General features: G+C 42.7%; 1 protein-coding gene across 9 annotated transcripts in view; it reads left to right on the top strand.

Moving 5' to 3' along the window:
• Nucleotides 1-1,860: 1,860 nt before the first annotated feature.
• Nucleotides 1,861-21,227, top strand: part of myt1b (myelin transcription factor 1b) — a 43,228-nt gene continuing 23,861 nt past the window's right edge. For 3 of the 9 annotated variants that reach the window (XM_056384382.1, XM_056384376.1, XM_056384374.1), the window contains exons 1-5: nt 1,861-1,880; nt 11,346-11,452; nt 16,229-16,283; nt 18,636-18,666; nt 19,850-19,912. In XM_056384382.1, coding sequence (XP_056240357.1) covers nt 11,450-11,452; nt 16,229-16,283; nt 18,636-18,666; nt 19,850-19,912 — 152 coding nt within the window. In that variant the 5' untranslated portion in view covers nt 1,861-1,880; nt 11,346-11,449. Of the gene's footprint in view, nt 1,881-5,357; nt 5,663-6,323; nt 6,794-11,345; nt 11,453-16,228; nt 16,284-18,635; nt 18,667-19,849; nt 19,913-21,227 lie in introns of those variants that run through there. The other 6 variants (XM_056384377.1, XM_056384373.1, XM_056384378.1 and 3 more) reach the window with 5 other exon arrangements.

Here is a 21,227-nt window from a genome sequence, read left to right as displayed (position 1 = left end):
CCATTATTCGAGCTTATGATGAAGAATGAGTGGGTTTAGGTTTAGTTTAGTTGAACACAATAATCCAGGTTTTCAACGATTTTGGGTTTAGTTTATCTGAATCAAGAGTAACAGTTTGGGCCTGTGATGAATTATTTTAATCCAGATTAGTTTGGTTGTGACATTTCAGTTTTATAAAAGTGGATTGAGTGAATTTCATTTGGCTTCTTTCACTTTACTTTATAACTCATGATTATGCAATCTCAATGAGGAATAAAGTTAGTTTAGTTTTGTTTCTTTTAATAGCAACAGTTTGCGTTTATGAAAGTTTAGTTTTTTGCTTTGTGATAATGTTTTGTTTAATTTTGTTTGTTTTGATTTTTTTATTTCCAGTTTAGTTTAATTTAGTTTAATTTAGTTTTAATAGCACACCATTATTCAGCTTTTCAATCTTAAAGATGGGAAAGTTATGTTTAGTTTTATTAAATTCAGTTTATCTTTATTCAGTTTAGTTTAATAACTCAAATTAATCCACTGATCATAAAGGATCAGTGAAGTTGAGTTTAGTTGCTTTTAGTTTAGTGAGGCTTAGTAACAATAGCTTGGGCTCGTAACAGGTCAGTGGGTCAACTGTAACTCAGTCTTACAGTATAAAAGTGGGTATGAGCATAAGCCGTTTTAGTTTTGATCATTTTATTTAGTTTTGTTTAGTAGTCTGCAACTGTTCAGCTATTGATTAAATCAAACTTCATAAATGGGCATAAATACACCTGACTGGCAACTAGAAATTGTTTGGTAATGTGCCTCTTGAACAGACCATATAAGAAACAATGATGTCATTAAATGCGTATGAAATAAAATGAAACGAAGAAGAAAAGCAGTAGAATGTGTTGAGGTTGCTTTACCCCCCATTACATCTTGGAGAGATGGGGATGGGGGTAATGGGAGCAAGCAATTGGAGAGCTCATTATCTGGCAGACCATCTGCTATAGGGAGGGAGGAACTGTCTGTCTGCTCCAGACACAGACTCTCTGAATAGGCCCGGAGTTCCAGTGAAAATGTTCCTCTAACTTACCTAAATTAGCTGTACATCTGGTGTATCTGGTCACGTGATGGAGGAGGGTGGTTGAAACCTACAGTGTAGACACCGGTCACATGATGAAATGCTGTTAACATTATAGCAGAGATTTGGAAAGTTGAATAGATTAATATTGAGTGAAGAATATTAGGTTAGACTAAAAGAATAAAAGCTCTAAAACATACAGCATCATTATAATATTCTTATGCGGTCTTAAAACTTTATGTTTAAGGTAAGATGTAATTTTTATTGTATCACTGTGGTGTCTGTTTTGCAACTTGGATATTCATATTTTAGATATTCGTGTTTTACCCTACATTTTATGATATTCTTGCTGTTTTTATTTTTGGAGTTTGCTTAGGTTGAGTTAAAGTAGTGCAGATCTAAAAATAGAGCATGAATGAAACAGTCAGATGAGACAGAGTGAAGTGTTTGTATGTTTTAAATCAGATTTCTGGGGGAGCTTAGTGAGTGTGAGAAGTTGCCGGGCGCAGCAGATGCTCTTTGTTGCTGCTCAGTCTATTGTTGTTGAAAGCTGAGACTGGGTGACGTGAGGGGGGGGATTGGGATTGGGTCCAGCTCCCGGCAGCAGGGAGGGCATAACCCCTTCCTATTGGCTCTCCAGGTGTGTCAGTCAGCTGCTTGTCCCCGCCCCAGCAGCTCTGCCCTCCCCTCCCCGGGGCCGGCGAAGTTGAACTAAAGTTTGAGCAACTTTGTCTCGCCAGAAGTAAAGTTAGCGGCGGCACTTGGCGGTCGTTACAGGACTGAAGAGAAACTGAGAGGAGGAGGACCGCAAACATGAAGCTGTGCCGCACTTTTCTAGGTTCGTATCATTGACTTGTTTTGACTCCACAGTGGCAACTTTTAGAGGTGAACTTTGTGTTTTGGCATGTGCGTCTGTCTGTAAACTGACAGGATTTATAAAGTAAGCCTGGCTCTGCGTGTGTCGTATCCTGAGTCTGCGCCTGCAATTAGTTTTATTAAGCCCGTTACACTTGCTACAGATAAATATTACACAGGACAAAGTTTTAAAAAGTTGTCTTCACTGCAGTTCTGTTTCTATTCCAAATAAAAGCCCTTCTACAGACACAGTAGCCGTCGCTGCGCAGGATTAACAGAGGCTTATAGCTGCGCCTGATCACACCAGCTGTAATTTAAAAACTTAAAAACTACAAGCTGCTAATTCATCAGACATAAACACTTTAAAATAATCTTCTCCTCAGCCTATAACTAAAACTAAACTTAGACCCCGTAGTAAAAAAAAAAAAAAAAACTGGCCAGACAAAGGACAGTTGGTCCCCTAGGGGACCGTGTGGCCCCGGTACCGTGGGGACAATGCCAAGCTGCGGGCTTATTAAAAACTTTTTTTGTTGTGTTAGTCTGTCGGCTTGTTCCATCTGTCGAGGGACTATAGGGGCCTCCCCTCGGTCCCAACCTCAGCGCTCAGTCAGCTGCTGCCCCATGTAATATTTATACTGGCTGCCTCCACAATATAGCCACCATACAACCTCTATAGTCTGGAGTGACGTGAGCATTAAAGAGCAGCAGGCCCCTGTGCCATCTGCATCCGCACACACACACTTTGTAACAGCAGAGGAAAAAGTTCTCCCACATGATACACAGCTGCTGGCCTTCAAAAGAAATGTTTTCCACTTTAGTTTTATTTAGTTTAGTGGTGACAATGATCATAGAAGTGAATATTTCTTTGATTTTACTTTAGTGCCACACAATACACAGTGAGGAAAAAACCTTTTCCCAGCTGCTGGGTAACTATACAGTCTTATCCTTTGAAATAAAAGCGAATTAAAGTGAAACGACCTGAAATAATAAAGTATTCAGATGCTCCAGTTGAACACAATTTAGTTTTATTTTGTTAAGTTATGACAATTCAGTATTTTTTTAATTTTTAGTTTAGTTTAGTTTAGTTTAGTTTAGTTTAGTTTAGTAAAACACAGTCATTCAGCTATTCAAGCTTATAGAATGGGAAAGTTATGTTTAGTTTAATTAAATTCAGTTTATCTTGATTCAGTTTAATTTAAACACAAACAATTATTCAAGCCTATAAGGAGAAATAGAGTGAGCTTAGTGAAGTTTAGCAGCTTCATATTTATTAAACTTTTTAAGATGATCACAAACGATCAGTGAAGTTAAGTTTAGTTGCTTTTAGTTTAGCGAGGCTCAGTAACAATAGCTTTGGCTTGTAATGGGGTTTCAGGCTTATGAGAGGGAGTTTTGTTTTGTTTATTTCAGCTTGATTTAATAATAAACAATCTCATCCTTCAAAATAAAACATATAAAAGTGAAAGGACTTGAACTAAATAAAGTATAAAGTATTCAGATAAATTGGGAATATAAATAAATAAATAAATACATGAAACAAAATTACTTTCAAAAATAGTTTTGTGTAATACCAATAAATGCAGTCTGATGTTACACTTAATGAGGCAGATAGTCAGAGCAGCGTGCAGACAAAAGCTTTTGTTGCCTCAACAATAAGCTTATGTAAGTTATTGTTTGGGCCTGAGAGCCGCAGCAGGCCGGAGCTGTCCACGGTCCTGAACTCACCCATACACACACTCCCTCAGCACTTTGGAGCTGTCCATAGTCCTGACATCAAACCACATGAAATAATAACTTCATGAGTGTATATACAAAATTGTACTTTATATCTTTAGTGTAATCTTTAGAAATACGTTTCACTCCGGCCACCGTACCCCTCGCTGTGAGGCTTCTCAGCTCACACCTGACCTATAGGCCTTTAACTTTCCTCATTGTCCCCCTGCTGGATCGGGGCCCGGGAATTCTTATTTTTTTATTTTTTAATATTTCCCCTCTTTTGTTTATTCGATTGTCGATGCTGTTGTGTGAGTCTCCTCTCTTTCCGCGCCCACGGTCTGAAATCATACTGATGCGGCGTGCACGGCCGGTGATTGATTTCAGCTCCAATGCATAACAATGGGATTGCACAAAAAGAGCCTGCTGCAAAGAGATAAGAATTTAATAGAATTTCTGAAAGCTGAAGGTTGGGCTTTTTGAATATTCCCTGCGTACGCGGCGTGGAGACAGCAGATAAAGGATGGCATTTGTGGGGACTATTCTCAAATGGCTTGTAATGAATGGTTGTCATTTCCACTAATGGTTTCAAAACAGCAAAGCAAAACCACGGTGTGAGCAACATTCGGGAGTGACTCCAAGTTGCACTATTAAGACTGGCTGTTTGTTGTATAGAGCAGCACTGACAGCCTCAATGATCCTTTAAAACTATCAGCAGATCTGTAACTGGCAGTGATCACTCTTCTTAAAACTCCTGCAAACCTCAACCTGATGTTTGTTCAACACAATTTCTCTGTAGCTGCTTTTTTTTCCAGCGATAATTCAAATTGATATCCATCCCCTCTCCTCCCCAGAGCATACATAATTTTTAGTTAAGCTCCCTCGGAGACTTGCCTCTATGCCTATATGTCGTTAAAACCCCCTCTTTCCATACGGAGGAATTATCAGATGCTGTCAGAGCAGCGCACATACACTAACTCTGCATACAACTACTACATCAATTCCCAATCCGACGAAAAAAATGTCCCCTGAATGAATTATTGGACGGTACCACTTTCCAGGATGTGTGGGGGGTGGTGGTGGTGGTGGGTGTGGGTGTGTGTGTGTGGGGGGTGGGGGGGGGGGTGAAGGATTACAGCAGCTATAACCTCCATAATGCATTTGCGGAACATCAAGAACTTGTCAGTGGGTGAAATGTATAAAATATGAGCTCATTCTGGTGCGTAATATTGTATTGGCTGCGGAGCCCAGAGGCGCAGAGATGCGGTCTTAAACTGGACTGTGCGCAAGGAATGTTCACGTTGTTTGGAGAGGGGGGGAGCAGCATCGGAACTTTATTTATTTATTTATTTATTTTTTGTTTAATATTTGTATTAAGGTGTGTGCGCTGCTGCTGCCTGTTGAGACGGTGCTAAGATCTAGTTTGTAGTTTGAAGTTGTCAGTTTTCGTGGCTCAGATGATGTATGTGTTTGAGAGAGAGAGAGAGAGAGAGAGAGAGAGAGAGAGAGGGAGGGAGAAAGTCAGAGAGCGAGAGGGAGTGTATGTGTATACATATGCCCATTGAGTTAGTGTGTAGTAAAGGGGGGGGGACCTCAAGCCCTGCCCATCTGATGCTGGAGGTTTTACTACAGCTTCCGTGATGTCATGGCAAAGGGCGGAGGGAGGAGATCGGGGGGTGTGTGTGTATGTGGGGGATGGGGAGGGGGGTGTGTGGAGAGGGGGGGTACAATGGCTCATGAGGGAAAGGTAAGTCAATATTACGTTTTTTCTCGCTGACAAAGGCAAATGAAGCCATGTTTTTGCTTACAAACAAGTAACATCTTAACGCCGCGACACGGAGCCGTGCGCCGATGCGCTGTGTAGGACGGGCCGCCTGGAAACCTTCCCCTTCACCCTCTTTATTTATCACATCTGGACGTTTGTAAACGGGATAGATGATCGTTTTTTAAAGCTTTTACTCGGGATATCTTTTTAGCAAACTACTTGACAGTGACCTGCAACTCTTAGAACCCGGCAAGGACGAAGCTCAGAGGAAATATTGTTGAATCCAGGTAAAGAGAAATGAACGCTGATTATGTTTTGATTGTAAACTGAATGTTTATTAATATTTATCTTCAAATTTAAGCCTTTTTTTGCATAACTTTGGTGCATCTCCGGGTCCTTACAGCATTTCACAGCGCGATTTACCGAGATTAGTGCTGTTTTCACATTTTCATATTTTCTGATTCCTCGATTATAATTTAAAACTTACGCTCATCTGGATCTCTCAACACTTTGACGTGTTTTCTTTTCTTCAAAGTGTAGATTTGTATTTATTTACATTTTCAACGCGCATCATCGGTGTTAGTAGCTACTGTAACATATTCTAGTTACAGAAGATGCTGCTTTTGCTTTCAGATGTTGTTCATATTTACACTGATGCCTTTATAATAAGTGGGAATAAACCAACTATGGCGCTCTCTCTGAAGCTCAGTGATGCGTGTTTACCCACTTCTCTGTCACTCTGCCTCTGTTGGGCAGTTCATCACTGTGTGTAGGGGCTGAGAAAAACACATTCGGCATACATTATATTCTTCTGAATGCTCTTTACGACCTGAGTCATACCTGAAGTGTATTCTCCACACTGTCCTCTAGTTTCACCTTCTGTACGTCCAGGAATAAACGAGCCCGTTCACTATAGCCGTCAGTGGCTGTTACGCTCATACGGGTCGTTTCTCGGTTTCTGGGTTGTTACAGTAAAGTGGTGATGCGTGCGTGCGTGTGTGTGTGTATGTGTGTCTAGAGTTCAGCACCAAATTGTGTTATTACGAGGTTACACTGGGCGTTGAGCAGGGCTCCCGTGTGTGTGTGCGTGTATGTGTGTGTATGTATGCGTGCGTGTGCGCGCGTGTGTTGATGCACGGACAGATGGATGGATGGAAGGATGGAGTGAGTGTGTGTTTGAGAGAGGGAGAGGGAGGGGTTGGCCATTTGATCCTCTGCAGCAAAAAAACAGAGATGCTCTCTTCAAATGTCAGCCGCCTTTAGTGGTGCGCAGATAAAAAAGTCCTCAGAAGCGGCGCTGGAAATAAACACCGGCCGCCGGGGAGGCAGCGGCTCGGGCTGCACATTTCGCCGGATTTTGAAGTGCTCATCTCGTCGGATTCACCCCGAGACTGTGGTGCGGTGCAGAATGTGAGCCTGTGCGTTGTGTTTTTTTTTTCTACCCCCCACCCCCACCTCCTCTTTCTTGTTTTTGCTTAGATGGCCACGTAATGTGCTGTGTGTGTATGTATGTGTGTGTGCGCGTGTGTGTGTGTGCGTGCGTGAGTGTACGCCTCACGGTCTGTCAAAGCACCTGCGTCCTAAGATGGAGGAAAGAGATGAGGGATGATGATACACAGTGTTATGTCACCCGCTCTTTAAGTTGCTCTCCATCCTGTAGCTGTAGCTGCCTGTAACACACCGCTCATCATGTCACTGCTCTTTATGGGAAACTTCAGCTGCTGGTTGAGATGTTGGAGAATCTTTCAGGGCTGGAAACAGGGAGGAGAGTCAGACTAGATCCATCTGAACTTACTTCACTCCCCCTGTGTCTCTGCTTGAAGAGCATCCTCCCTTTAGAGACAGTATCCACTGATGCAAGTTTGGCTTTTTAAGGGTAAAGTCTTTTAATTGCAATGATATTGTTAATGTTAGGACAGGCTATATGAGAATGTTTCACTGACCTACTTTTAAAAGGTAAAGATCAGACATCTGTTTAAAACTGAGTCTGCAGTTGTAGTTGTGTGTGAAGCTTATAGGAAATGAAACCTATGAAAATGAAACAGAATGAGCCTTTACTCAAAGAGAAACGCTGCAAGTCTGTTTGGCTTCATGTTGACTGAATACCGAGCTCAATATTTAATGCATCACGGGCAGAAATGATAGAACACCTATTGTTTTTCTTCTGTTTACTTTTCCTGTGAAATGTAGCCCAGTTTCAGGGGATTACAGAATTAGGTTATCGGTGCCTTATGCTGTTAGTGGAGGCTATAACAGCAGAGTATAGAGCGTCATGTAGCACAGGCCCTGATCTGAAGTTGCTTCTGTGTGTGTGTTTTTTTTTTTTTAGTTACAGTGATAGGGAGGAAACCTCTCTATTTATGAAGGGCTGAATGGCCCATGGTGAGGACAGCAGGTGCCGGAGGAGGGAGCGCAATAAACATGTTGGAGGAGCAGCTGGGGCCAAATTGCACCCTCGTCATTCAAAGCCTATCAGAAATCTAAGCAATACAAGCAAAGGTCAGGGTTGGCCAGGCTTTCAATGGAGAGGAGGCATTTAAAATGAAAGCCTGGAAATAATGAATTTCATGCCCTGCATTAAAAGGGAAATACATTTAAAAAAAAAAAAAGAAAAGAAAAGAAAAAGAAAATTAATTAAAAAGTAAGCCAAATGTGCATAAAATCTCAGATGGGCAGGGAAGAACGGCATGACATGCAAAAAGTGTATGGAACATCACAAACTGCAGCCGTAGGCAGAGTCGACTCTCAGGTGCACACGTCCCTACAGTTACTGATGTGACACGTGTGTGCTGGTCCTCGGATGCTGAGGTCAGGGTGGCTCGAGTCGGCTGTGCCTTCCCCTCCACTCCCCGACACCTAAACTCCCATCCCATAAGTGATAAGACCCAGCACCTGCTTCACAGTCACTTGAGTCTATTACTTCTTGTCACTGTGCTCTGTTGTGTTTGACCTTGAAGCTGCTATGTGAAAACTAAACCTCAAATGAAGGTTTCGACAGTATCTTTTTTGTTGTGCTTGTCTAAAGATTACAAATCCAATTCCCACATCTGCCAGGTAATTTGATTACTCCGTTATTTTGTGTGGCGATACAAAGAAACCAGTGAGTAATATAAGACCGTCCCGCTCCACAACTTTTGATTTCTCTGTCTCTTCTGCCATGCTCGCTGTAATCACACTAAGTTGTCTCTAAATCCTGCTTAACAGGACCAGGGGTGTACAGCTGGCCGCGGCCCTGTACGTACACTAATACTGTTACAGACAGTTCACCCTGGTATTTAATCTAACTATGGATTTAGGCCTCTTTGCTCCATTGTCCCAGTACAGTAAGCCGCAGGCCTGTAATGGTATTACTTGAGTCTAAACTTTGTTTTCTGGTAGGTTGAGTTTTTTTTTTTTGGTATCAGTTTGCAGGATAAATGTGTTGATTTTTTTTTATAGCAGGAAACAAAAGAGATTTTCTAAACTTTGCCTCTCATGCACAATTTGACAAAAAACATATAATCCTGGCAGTAAAATAAATTTTTTTAATCCATTCATCTTGTATTCACCCCCCACCCCCCCTCGTCCCCCTCCCATCCCCTCACTTCTGATTAGCCAAACCTCCCTGGTGAACGGCTAATTGTCTCGTACTCCTCCAATTTTCACTGCAAAATAACGAGCTGTGAGTCTTTTAGGTGGGAATGAGCAGCATCTGATCAAAGAATAAGAGAGTACATATCCTGAGCAGGCAAGGCTCAAATTAGTTTTGTTTTTCCATCAGTGGAAGGATGCAGATGTTCGGCTTTTTATTTCTTTTCTTTTTTTACCTGAAACAACAGATGAAAGTATAGAAAGGTCAATTATTCCACCTTTTCTGTGATTAATTACCCGATTTTATAAACCCCAGCTATCAAACACATCAGGCAGGTTCAAACTGTCCAGATGTGTTTTTATGTCTGTAGCAGGAACAGTGGCTCAGGACTAAACAAAGTGAGCAGGGACGCTGACACATGGCCTGAGGCAACGTGTCCTAATAGAGCCCTGTTATATATTTGGCATTTAGGAAAGGCTCTCAGCTCCTTGGCTCCAAAACTAACAATACAGGATGGATGCTCACTTCACCTCACTTTAAAAGAAGGAAGAAAAGTAATAAAAACATATATAGAGATATAAAAAAAAAAAAAGGAATAAGTGATTTTTGCATGCGTACAGAGATAGCTGAGACAGAGAGACAGAGATAGAGATGCAGACGAACAGTATTGCTGTTGTAATCACTTTTTTGCTGGGGGGGGTGAAAGTTGATAAACAAGCATTTTGCGAAGAGTGCTGGCTGGGCTTTGGCAAGGTTTGCATGTAATGGGCAAAGTAGGGATGGGCGTGGAGTAGGAGGAGGAGGGAGTGGGGAGTTTGATGGAGGAGGGGGCGGAGGGGGATGGATGGATGGAGGGTAGGGCTGGTCTGCTTCAGGACCCCTCGGATACGGACACGCAGCCTTTTGTTGTCTCACCGACTGTTTGCTTTCAGGTTGGCGTTGCTTTTAGCGTGCACTCTGCTCTGCTCTGCGGGTTCACGCGCAGGACAGTATTTGCAGGGAGAATCACTCACTGAAAAGGTAGAGATAACAGATGGGAAGGAAAGAAGATGGACAAATGCATCTTGCATTCTGCAAAGGCCAGGGATATATAGCTGTGCTCAAGTGAAAAACAGCTTTATGTTGTAGATATTTGAAAGAGAAACATCACTGCAGTCATTTTAAATTTGGAGCATTCATTTAGTCTTTATGTCAAAATTCAAATAATTTGAATGTTTTGCCTTGAATATCCTCTGTATGAATTATGAACTGTGAATGATTACTTTTCCACATTATTGCTGCCTGAAATTACATTTTCAATAGCGTGGATTCAGAGTGCACTGACCCAAACCTTGGTCCGCTGGATGGATGGATAGGTAGCCCGTTTGTAGGAGGAGTCACTATAAACTCAAGGACACTTCCTCTTTCACAATGTTCTGCTGCCTGCTGCAAAGACGCACAATCCATATAAAGGTGAAAGCTAAAGGGTATAGATGTGTATGTATATCTGAAAAAGAATCAGATTTCACTGTACCAGCTCAGCAGTGCAAAAAAAAAAAAAAAAAGAGAGCGCAGGGAGAGAGAGGGAGAGAGGGAGCAGCTGAAGTGTCTTAAAGCTACACTAGTTGAAAAGTTCAGCCTTGGGCATTCATAGAAATATACTCCACACTCTCCCTGAACTTGAAACTGACGGGGGAAGAAAAAAAATACGACCACCACGACTGTGTTTTGTATTTAACAGCTCCACCATCACCAGCGTCTCAGAGAGTAGGAAGAATGGAAAAGGGATTTGTAATAGATTTAGTCTGTTTCCTCTTCTTCTTCTGGGTGACCAGGAAGATGAAGTGAAGCGCTATTACCTTGATGAAAAAAAGGGAAGAGAGGGGGAGAAAAAAAAGAGGTTTGATTTATGTATGATTCATTATTTACTGACCGTTCTTCACCCCGTCTCCCTTCGCATCACCCATCCCCCCCCGTACCCCCCCATGCTTATATATGCAACCTGAAAAGCTCGATAAAAATGTGCAAATTTGATTGATTCTAATAGCAGACTGACAGGGACCCCAGCTGGGGCACTTAACCATGCCTGTGTGTGTGTGTATGTATGTGTGTGTGTGTGCGCACGTGTGTGTGTGTGTGTGTGTGTGTGTGTGTGTGTGTGTGAAGCATACACTCTGTTAGTTAATAAAGGAGCGTCTGCAGTATGCTCGAGTGCCCCGACCTTCCTTCAAAGTAGCACCCCCACCCTCCCCTTCTTTCCTTTATCCAAACCACTGCCCGATCCATTGGTGCTGATGCTGATGATTTCATATGACAACAGCCCCCCCCCCCCCCTTTTTTTTTTCTTTTCCCCCAAATCTTACACTCCCCTGCCCCTCCTCCTCGACTCACTTCCTTGTTTCTTCTCTTTCGGCTGCTAGAAAATGAGTTTCGGGGCGAGCTGGTGAACCAGCGGTGGACACGAGGCGAAAGGACCAGCAGCCGCTGTCAGGCCTCCCAGAGACTGCAGAGCCGTCGACCAATCATGGTGAGTGACAAGGCCCTGCAGCCCATCCCCCCCTCCCCTCCCCATCCCTCTTCACCACTCACCACACCCCTACACCCCTTCCAACCTGATTCTGCTTCCTGGGCATTTCCCCAATCCCTAACTCAGCGGGGAAAGTAAAAAAAAAAAAAAAGGGTGGAGGCAGAGGGAGGGGATGATGGAGAAAAGAGGCAAGCTGTGTGTGTGTGTTGGGGGGAGAAAGGGGGGGTTGATGGCCGAGCTGGACAGAAAAACATGAATCAAACAGCACATCAAATCTCCCGCTTGGCCCTGCCCATCCTTTGCTTCAGCCCCGCTCAGCTTAGTTCAGTTTAGTTAAGCTCAGCATGGCACAGCTCAGCGTTTTCCCACTGCTGAGTTCACTTCACTTCACAGGACTTTTTTTTCTATTGAAACACAATAAAAAAAAAAGAAACTCAAAAGGATGTCCTTGAGCTGCTCATACTTTTTTGTCCATGATATTTCTCCTTATCAGCAGAGTAGAAAAATACAGTCTCTTTTTCTTTTTTAACCCTCTGCCACTCGAAACCTGTCTTCCATCTTTTTTTTTTTACTTGATCCTAAAAACGTATGACCCACATTGCCACCTTTTCAAGGATATTTCTACATTCTGAAAACATCTGGTCCTTTTCTTTGAGATGTGACACTCAACAAAGAGATGGAGGGATTGAGGGGAGATTGAAAGAGAGAGGAGTGGGGGTGATTGAGGCACGGGGGGGTTGTTTTCCCCAGGGCCCAGTAAAAGTAGTTTTGCTTCCCCCTGATGGCTCAGGTTCATCTGAAGAGATGACTTTTATTGATTTGGTTTGATTTCTTCTGCTGAAGGAGCTGAGGAGACAGAGCCGCTGGTTTCAAACACTACATCATGTGAAGCGGCCCCCGTCTGTTGGGCCTGACACTTATGATACCTGCCACACAACCTTCTCATTATCTTTTTAGACTTGTGGCGAACTGAGATGAATGATACGGACTGCGGATAAGAGCTGAAAAGATTTTTGCTTATGAGAACTGAAATCACATCAGGATGACATGACTATGCTTGAACCTTTTTGCATATGAAGTGAGAAATGAGTCGTCTCTCCTCACTACTCCGGTCTGCCTTGTGTGAATTATTAAAGTGAAACTGAGGGCTCGCTGTGTGGTGATCCAACATGGAGGCTGCGCAGCGTGGTCCGCCTGTCGAGGGAACTGTGCGGCGTGCCTCTAATTGGCAGCTGCTGTCCGCAGGTAATATTTGGAGATGTCAGTCTTCGTCGGCAGTTGTGAGCGCTCCTCTACCCGTGTCTCCACCCCACCTTAACCCCCTCCTTTCTTCATCTGCTCTTGTAAACCTGAAAATGAATAAAAGAGTCATTTATGTGCACCAGGGGACGAAGGGTGACCTTCTCTCTGAAGTCATTGCCCCCAGCCAGCCATTTACATAGAGCTGTCAGAATGCAGAGCAGAGCCGAGGCCCTCCTGCACCGACCGTTGCACACAAAGAAGGACATAATTGATAATGTACAACACAGCCTGTAGGGATGAGCCGCGTCTTCCTCCTCCTCTTCCTCCTCCTTCTTTTTCTTTTTCGTCTGCTGCTGCTCCACATCACATTTCACACTAGTTAAACCCCAGGATACACACACACACGCACACACACGTGTATACACAAGCTGCTGTGCACACAGTTCTTGCACTGATACACACACACACACAGACACTGTACCTTATTTTTTCATTTTCTTCTCTCTCTTGCCTTTTTCTTTCGCTCCCTTCCTCTGTTCTGCATAAGACGTTGCTGGTAATGTGTAGGCCCACCTACATACATCGTTCAAGGAGGCTAATTAAAAGACAACAAGGTAAAGGACAAGTTTTGAGCATACATTAAAGAGGACCGTTTGAAAGAGGTAATGAAAATCAGGTGAATGCCTCCCTGGCTGCATCTGGATTCACTGGCTGTGACTTTGTGTTCATAAAAATTTAATGAGCTGGAATTGAGAAAAAGGACAGGAAAAAGAGAACTCAGATGTGCTTACCTATTTAAATGTGCGTAACTATGGTTACACAAACATGAAAGCAATAGGGGCCCCTTTCAGTCCAGGTTTTGATTCATCTGATGACTATCAATGTAAGGAGGAGGCAAAAGAAGGAGGATGAAAAAGTAACAGAACAGTGACATGAGTAACAGAATAGTATAGAAGGTTTTCATGAAGGAGGAGTGTGTGTGCTAGTCTTATTCACATGTACACACACACACACACACACACACACACACACACACACACACACATCTCTCTCACACACATGTAGGCCCTATTCATAAACATACTCTCCCCCTTGCTTTCCTTCCCTCCCTCGTCATATTCAGAAAGGGGCTTTTACAGAAAGGGGGATGTAGGTGAAAAGACTCTCTCTAGTTGTGTTTTGGCCCCTCTCAACTCTTTTCAAACATCTTCACACACTGCTGGGCCCCACTGTTTTAACAGTTAGCATAAAGTAACGGATAAACAGCTGTTGATCCATTTAGATATTATTACTTAAATGTATCTATTTCAACCATTTACACATTTTAGCTAACTGTTGCACCTGTTTATTCCTTAGTGTTTTCATCTATTTAAGCTGCTTATACTTTAAGATTAGCTATTTGAATCTTTTATCTATCACTGTTAGCTAAGCAGGTGCTTGCTGACTAGTTTTCAGTTTCAGTTTGCAGAAAAACTGTCCTTTTGAGTGCTGTATTACTATACATCATATTATATGGTTATTATTATGCTTAGATTTCTCAGGTGAAGCTCTTTTAAACTATTTCATATGTTGAGCAGTTTAATCTTTAAAATGCACAATTTCTTATAAAGTAATGATCATTTTTTTTAGATTCTGACAAATGCAATGGAGTAAAAAAAAACACAATTTTCCTCTCAAATGTAATGGAGTTATGTATGAAATAAGTACAAAGTAGCATAAAACACTCATGTATAATACAGGAAGCTCAAAATTGTACTTAATTACAGCACTTATTCCACCACTGCTCCTTTCTTATATGCATAGAAACAAGTGCAGACTCTCGAGTGTAAGGAAATGGACTTTGAACTAAACACACACACACACACATACACACACACACACACACACACACACACACACACACACACACACACACTGACAGAAAACTTCTCATTGCACACTCATCCGCTCCTCTTCCCACACAGTGTTGTGAGTGGAGCACAGAAGGAGTCAACTGCTCCCTTCAGGCAGGGCACAAAGCTGCTGCTTGTTGCACGACTTCTACACTAGCAGCTCTTGATCAAAAGAGTGAAGGCCAGAGTGGCGAGAGACAGTGAGGACGAGCCAAGACGGTGGAGACCCACACAGGAAGGGAGGGGCTTGTGCCTGCACCTGTACCTCCGGCCCAACACTAGACGCTAATGAATGAAGTGCACCCTCCTTAGGGGGGAAAAAAAGAAAAGCCCTTAACAACAACAACAACAGCGTGCTTCATCTTCCTCTCATCCCTCTTTCCCTCCTTCTTTTCATAAGTAGTCTATTAGCAGGAAAGGGGCATTGCCAAATAGAGAGAGAGAGAGGGAAAAAAGAAGAAGAGAAACAGAGACCCCATGTTTGAATCCCACTGTGGCGGTGCCAACTTGACTATAGAGAAGCAACAAAGCAGCTAAGTGCCAGTGCATGGAGAAAGGGAGGTGTCGGCAACTGGGGGGATAAAGGGAGAGGTTTGGGGGGAAATGAAGGGGTGGTACAGGAGGGAGGAAGTGTGAGACAGAAAGAGAGAAAGAGGGGAGACCTGTAATATAAAAAAAAAAGCCCAGAGTCCAGTAATCAAAGCTAATGGCTCCATTGTGTCTAAAAAGCATCTGATAGCTTTAGAGTGCACTGAGAGCAGCGCTGAGCATGGAGAGGTAGTGCTGAGGAGGTGTGGCCGAGGGTCAATATGTGTGTGTGTGTGTGTGTGTGTGTGTGTGTGTGTATGTATGTGTGTGTGTGTGTGTGTGTGTGTGTGTGTGTGTGTGAGGCAGCAGGGTTAACACCTGCTCCTTTGTGGCTTAAAAGCCGAGCGAGGAGTAAGCATCGGGCACGATAACTCACACACACACAACTGCTCTTCTTAAAAGGGTTATTACAGTGGCTTTTTAGCGGACTGTGTGTTTTTTGCTTTATTATTATTTTCAGCATAGTTTCAGCCCCTCTGCTTACAGGGGCCGTGGCCCCTGTGCGGGCGCTGCCTTTTGCCTGTGCGCAGCGTACAATCATGTGTACCACTCAGGTGCAGGAAATTACAGGGAGAGTGATAGGACGTGTGTGTGTAGGGTGAGGGTGGGGAGGGCACTTGAAAATAGCTCAAACAACAGGGTTTGTTTTTCCTTTCTGCTCCACGTAGCCTTTATTTCTGTCTTTATGTTGATGAAGTGAGCAGGGCGGAAGCCTCAGTATGTTTTTATTCTGTGGTGACAGAAAACAGTGGGTGCGGAGGGGCGAGGGATGATGGGAGCGCTGTTTAGGGGGAATTACAGATATGATCATATCTTTGTGTCAGTTTTACCTTTCTTGTGTTTCAACGGGAGCATTCTGAGTGAGGTTTATTTTAGCAGAGGAGGGTGGGGACGATTAACTGTGGGTGCGTGGAGAAATACAGTGAGAGCATTGAGAAATCACCACTGATGGTCTCTTTTCTGTCTCTCCTCCTCTTTTCTCCTCCACACTGTCTTTTCTGTTTCTCTCTCCTCCTCTTCTGCTTTCTCTTTTTCCCTCCTCTCTCCATCCCAGATGAGTATAGAAGGTGATGATAAGCGGACTCGCACTCGGTCCAAGGGAATCAGAGGTGAGTGTTTGTCACTTCTCTCTGTCATGTCAGGCCCTGTCATTTAAAGGTGCTTCCTTCAAACTTTTCACTCACACACACACACACACACACACACACACACACACACACACACACACACACACACACACACACACACACACACACACACACTAAGTCTAATAAGCATTCACTCACACTCCTTCACATGCAAACATCAGCTGAGAAAACAGCGGGAGTTTGAACGTGTGCACATATACTTATTAATGAAGTGTCTGTCAGTGTGTCCATATGTACAATATGTGCACATGTGACTGCGAACATGCTGGGGATGTAAACATATACATTATTTGAACATGAACAGATACAGTTTTAATCACAGGATGTCACACCACTTCTTCTTCTTATGATCATAAGTCACAGAGAATCATAGCAACAGACACTCCTCATGACTGCAGATCTGAGATTGCACTTATCAGATTCAGACTTTTTCTTCAATGTCAAAGTAATTTAGGCAATTGTTGTCTGTACAGTGAGAACAAGTGCTAGAAGAAATAGCATTTAGACTCGATGCTGAAAACATGGAGGTGTAGATAGTTTTCAGCGCAGCATTCAGACTTTCTGCAAAGTTTATCCCGAATAATGTTTCATCAGTTTGCATCAGATTTGTTGTGCACTTGTGTTATTTTGACCTCATGCTCTTATTTTGAAGCCTGCCAGTTAGGGACCATCTTAGATGCATGAGAGTTTTCAAGATTTTTATCAATACATCTAGAAATCCTCCCATTTTATTAAATCATGCACTACTACACAATGAGTTCTTATACATTTCACAATCTTAAACCTTCAGTTCTATTTCCACCTGGACCATCTGCAGTTTTACAGTTTTTATTTAGACTTAATTTAGACTTTTTATCTCATTTTGAAGATGGGGTTCCAATGCATTATTTTTAATTATTGATTCATTTAGAAACAGTACAAGCACACTATTTTGCAGCTAAACTTATACATGTACACATAAAGAGAGAAAAAGGCAGTGAGTCTTGATGATCTCGCACTGGTTTAATGTTTATGTAAAATAAATAGATACAGATGTGAATATGAGCAAATGTACCTGTTTGTGTCTGTGCATGGACATGCATGTGTGTATGCAGTGAATATTGTGTCTGTCAGTGTGTGTTAATGTGTGTGTGCACATGCGAGTGTGTGAATAACTACGAATTTTAGTGTATGTCCTATGTATGAATATGAGTCTATGTACATATTGACACATGTGTGTCTCTATGTATTTTTATGTGTACAAGTGTGTGTATGTGTGTGTGTGTGTGTGTTTGTTTGATGTTTAGAAGCGAGACAGCAGAGCTACAGTTCACAGGGCGTTCAGGAAGGCGTCCAGTCATTCCAACTGCATGATGAAAGACTGAGAAACTGAGATGCTACACACACACACACACACACACACACACACACACACACACACACACACACACACACACACACGCACACACAGCAACAGTGTGTGTTAGTGTGTGATTCCTGTGCTCTTAGAGTATCTTGATACCCGGGGTCTTTCTGACATGTGATTAATGCATGTGATATCGGAGCCCAAACTGAATTCTCTAGGATCATATTGTTTTCTCGTTTGCTCGAAATGAAAATAGGATATTTCTCCAAACTCATTCTATCGCTCAACTCCCAATCGATGCCTATAGCCAGCCGAGAGTGGTGTGTGTGTGTGTGTATGTGTGTGAGTTGCGTGTTGTGTGTTGTTTGTGAGCGGAGCTTGATTTATGTTTTGAAGGCAATTACTATAAGTTGTCCCTGAAAGAAGTGCTGTTTTCTACTGATGAAGGCAGTTTTCCTTTTAATTTCATTTTCCCAATTATGATTACTAAAGTGCAACAATTAATCATGTTTTATTGCTGGAGTCTGCATATAATTGTCAGTTTTTCTGAACAGCACTATGCAATTTGGCTGATTTAGGTTTTCTCCTCTGTGTGTATACTCTTTATGTTAGCCTTTGTGTATGTGTGTTATTCATACAGCATGTTTGCGCAGGCCGGCGCTCATACTCCTGTTTGTTTTGTGCTTGCCTTTGAGAACATGTGTTTGTATGTGTGCATGTTTGCATGCAGATGTGTGTGTGTGTTTGTATGTGAACTCAGGAATGTGTAGGTGTTTTTCTTCCGCCTGATCATGCAGTCAGCAGTGTGTAAGCTGCTATGAGGAAGCCTCGTGGGATTCATATGCATTTGTGATTTATTGATCTGAGTTTCTTTTAGCAGCACAGCTTTCTGAGCAGTCGTTCACCTTTGTTCTCCCTGCCTGTGTCTTTCTTCTCCTCCCCCCTCTTTCTCTCCCCATTTCTCTCAGTTCCTATTGAGCTCGTAGGACAAGAGCTGAGGTAAGGAAACACCTTCATCTTTGTGCAAACCCCTTTCATAAAGTTCTTTTATGTTCACCGCAGAGTACCCCCACCCCCCCCCCACCCCCGGCACTCATAGACTCACTATCAGTGCTTCTTTAGATGATGTTGTATATTTTTATTTTTTATTTCTTATCATCAGCACTTCTCAACTTGTGGTCAGTGCCTCCAACAGGCTGGTATTGATTTCTCGCAGCCTTTTGCGATTTCCTGCTATGAACACATACAGTAGATGCAATGAAAGGGGGTGTATGATCTTTTTGCAATCCAATCGAAGAATACAGAGTGAGGAGAGAGGATGGTGAAAGGTGATTATATAGTTTTTCCTCTTTCCCTTCCCAGTTATCCTCTTCCTCTACCTCCTCCCCTTTTCTTTCACAGTCAGGCGACGGCTTTCACGGCCTCGCCGGTCGTGAACCCCATTGTCCTCCCTCCTCTGCCTCCTTCTAAATCATTTTTTTCATCCTCTCTCATTTTGTCACACTTCACCTTTAAGCACTGATCTGTGCTCAGCACTCCAAAAAAAAACTTTCGTTTTCTGGATTAAGAGGAAGAAAAAAAAACAGTAGGCCAGAGAGCATCTCATTTAAAATGCAAATGCAGCATTTTTTAATAAGCGAAATTAATAATTAGGATAATTGGAGTAATAAAGGGCAATTGCTGGGGGAAGTTAATGAGAATTGAAATGAGCCGTCCTGAGGGGTCATAGCAACCTGAATCAGAGGGGGAGAGAGAGGAAGAAAAGAGAAAGGGAGCGAGCGAGACCTGATGATGATGACTGGTGAGGAGAGCAGAGAAGGGGAAATTACAGCAGGTCTCGGCTGATTCTTATCGCTCATAGTAACAGGATATAGGCCAGGGTTGATGAACGACACACAATATTATGTTCTCCGCGGCTTGATGCCACCTGCATTCATGCGTTTTGTGTGTCTGCTGGAAGGATGTGTGTATGTGTGTGTGTGTGTGTGTGGGGGGGTACATATCTTTGTGCATGTGCATTTTGTGTGACATGTGTGCTCAGTTTGCATGTCTTTGCTTTGCTTTGTTTTGTTGTTTATCTTAATTTACTCCTTTTTATTGCCTGTGGTTATCATTGCCTCTGCATAGGGACTAAAATGCACCGTGTCTAAACATATCTCTAACCTCCATCCATCTCATCCAGCTGCCCCACCCCTGGATGCAATGGCTCTGGCCATATCAGTGGGAGATACTCACGACACAGAAGGTAGGGCAGATTAAAAACCCACCCTCTGTCTGTCCTTCCTCTCTGTCTGTCTGTCCTCCTCGTCCTCTCTGCCCCACATCATCTGCTTGGTGGAAAACACCACGTTTCACTTCAGTCTATTAAAGGAATAGTTTATATACATTTATTTGTTTTAGTGCCAAGAGTTCAATACCACTCTCATGGCTGTATGCTAATTATGAAGCAACAACCGGCTGCCAGTTAGCATAGCTCAGCACACCAATCTGTGGTGTCTAAAAGTAACAACATCCCCCTACCAGCATCTCTAAACCTCTGATAGTATCTCACCAACACAAAAAGTGTAAAAGTGTAGCTTTATGGGAGAATTTTGTACTGGACTACCTCTTGGTTGCAGTGACAAGGGTCCAGGAAGTCTGTGCTCCTGCCCCATAAATAGTCCCCTTTATAACCCTGTGTAAAACCACACCACAATCACTTTTTACGGATTAAACAAATGTGAGATAACATGTTAGAGGTGCCGGTAGTCCTATGTTGTTAGCTGCTCACCACTGTTGCCTGTCTTTGTGCAAAGTTAAGTGCTGTTATGATTGTGATCAAGGATCTAGCAGAGAGCAGATGATTTGAATTCATTGCATATAACTCATATAACTGGCTTGTGGCTCCTTAAAACAAAAAAAATTTCTACTTCTAACTTGAGATCAGTTCAACATGATTCATTTTTCCTTTGTTTTACTAGAACGACTTAAATTCCCAAAGAGAAAAAGAGAAAAAAAATAAATAAAAAAGCTAAAAGAATTCTTCTTTCCTCCTCTGTTAATGGCAGAAAACCTCAAGTTCATCTTATTCTTTATAGGAATTCGATGTTGAATGAAATAAACAGGACATAAGGTTCAAATAAAAAATCTTTAGCTTAAGATGAACCTCTGCAGGTGTACATTATATGAACAGGTTTCAAGGATATGGACTGACCCCAAGGGCCAAAATCACACTAAAACATTCATTCTATAATTTTGAATGCTGGTCAGAATACAGAATCACACTTAAATCCCACAGCCTCTAAACCTGAACCTAAGAAATAAAATTTCAGTGGACAGCAGTGAAATGTGATTTCTCCAGGTTTTTATTCCAGCTCCATTCTCCCTCCCTCCATCCCTCGTCTGTGTCGCTTGCCCTCAGAGACCCTGCGGGACTCGGGGCAGCTCACTGGTTTGTGACTCCGCTTTTATTGAGGGGCAGATATTAGCTATCTGTTTACATGTGTATTCGTTCAGCAGGCAATTTCAGATGCACTTTGTTTATAGATCGTCCCTCAATCTCCCTCGGCATCTCCCAGGTG

The sequence above is a fragment of the Seriola aureovittata genome, chromosome 9, assembly GCF_021018895.1.
Source record: "Seriola aureovittata isolate HTS-2021-v1 ecotype China chromosome 9, ASM2101889v1, whole genome shotgun sequence".
Lineage (NCBI taxonomy): Eukaryota > Metazoa > Chordata > Actinopteri > Carangiformes > Carangidae > Seriola > Seriola aureovittata.
This window is presented reverse-complemented; position numbering and strand designations above follow the sequence as displayed.